At 32.0% G+C, this 1,667-nt stretch overlaps 1 protein-coding gene across 1 annotated transcript; it reads right to left on the reverse strand.

The window, feature by feature from the left end:
* Positions 1-283: 283 nt before the first annotated feature.
* LOC104463136 (actin-related protein 6-like) lies at positions 284-1,491 on the reverse strand (the record flags this gene model as incomplete). The annotated part of the gene is made up of 2 exons (XM_010075349.1): positions 284-578; positions 1,353-1,491. Coding segments are annotated over 2 exons (269 nt in total), but the record flags the coding sequence as incomplete, so codon positions are not given.
* Positions 1,492-1,667: the final 176 nt, after the last annotated feature.

Raw genomic sequence — 1,667 nt, forward strand, 5'->3', positions numbered from 1 at the left:
TATATTCCTCTCATGGCTATTCACTAAAATAAACAAAAAACTGACTTAATCCTTTTCAGGATGGGCAATCTCAAAGATACTTTTTGACATGTGATTAGTGTCCAGTCAATTGAATGTACAAGTTACAATAATACAAATTTTGAAAAAAAACCAAATCACCTTATTTCTTCTCACTGTGTATTAGTGTCACACCAGTACAAACACTCAATAATTTTATTGCCCCATGCATTGAGTTTTCTGCAATAAGAATACAACGAAGCTAAAATGAACATATTTCATAGTATTAGGCTTGTAAAACTTTATTTTTAAACTCTGAAAATTATTTTTTACCAACCCACATAAGTACAGGAAAGCTAAAACACAATCCTAACTGTCAGAGAACAGGCGGTACTTGAAGAGTGCCATTCTGAGTAAAACAATGGAATAACAATGTATCCAACTATGCTACCTATATATCAAATTTCTCTTCACAAATATTGTGTCCATGTTCTTCATAATCTTCTCTAGTTACTACCATGTCTTCAAAATCGTCATTTTCAGAAATGAGCTTCCCACCTTCCCAAGAATAAGTGATAGGGCTGAAAAATTAACAAAGTTATTGTTACTAATCTCTAAATTCAGTTAAAATACAAGTAACCAGTCATGACTCCCAAAACTTTTATTTAGCCATACTTATTTAAAAATCCATTTTTGATTACTAAATCAAACCATCCAGCTCCAGATAAGTCTGAAATTTTAGCAGGGCTAACCGACTCTGCTTTTTATAAAAAGCAAGTGCCTCTTTGGAGGCAGGTGTGAAAAGGGCAGGAAGAGGAGATGTCTTTGTATTTACTTTGCACAGATAATGATTCTTTAATAATATTTTAAAATGCTCTTTAATACTTTTTTAAAAAGTAAAGATTTTTTTGTACTTTCAAGATATACTTGTTTTGTCTCAATTGTATATTCTTTCGCTGCAACTTACAAATCCCTGAAGTGGCTACATTAATAATGATAAGGCAGCATTCAGATGCTGAAACTTCTTCTAAGTAAAAGACTAAACTCCGATCTTGCATACTCATTATTCACTTAATGACAATACAGTCTTATTTATCTGTTTACAATAAAAAGACTGCTCCTGAAAGCACATTCTTACATACTTAACTTTATAGAGACCACCTGCTTGCCCTATGCTTTGGCTAATAATGTATTCGGTTTGTCTGAAAATGCATGGATTTAAAACATTCTTCTTGTACAATTTTTGGTTCACTTAGTATTTACATTAACCCCTTTAGTCAATCTATCTTTTTAATCAGCAAAAGAAATGCTACTTTATAGTTTGTTCTGCTTGTTCTGTACAGTTCAGAACTTACTTTTCAGGAAGAACAACGGAAACATCATAATCAGTTGGAGTAAGACATCGAACTTCAGAATACACCCGATCCCTGAAGCCCGGAAAAAGGGTGTTTCCCCCAGTCAGAACTATGTTCTTGAAGAAATGAGGCTGCATTTCTTTAAAACAAATAAGTAAATCTGTAGTTAGAGACTAAATATACATTTTTTTTCCCAATTTTATTATTAATTGGAACAGAAGAAAGAAATATGCATAGAAGAATTTTATGATCATCTAATGATCCCATCAGTTAAATAGTTTTATTGAGAAATACAGAATCACAGAATCACAGAAT

The sequence above is a fragment of the Pterocles gutturalis genome, unplaced genomic scaffold (genome assembly GCF_000699245.1).
Source record: "Pterocles gutturalis isolate BGI_N339 unplaced genomic scaffold, ASM69924v1 scaffold20397, whole genome shotgun sequence".
Lineage (NCBI taxonomy): Eukaryota > Metazoa > Chordata > Aves > Pterocliformes > Pteroclidae > Pterocles > Pterocles gutturalis.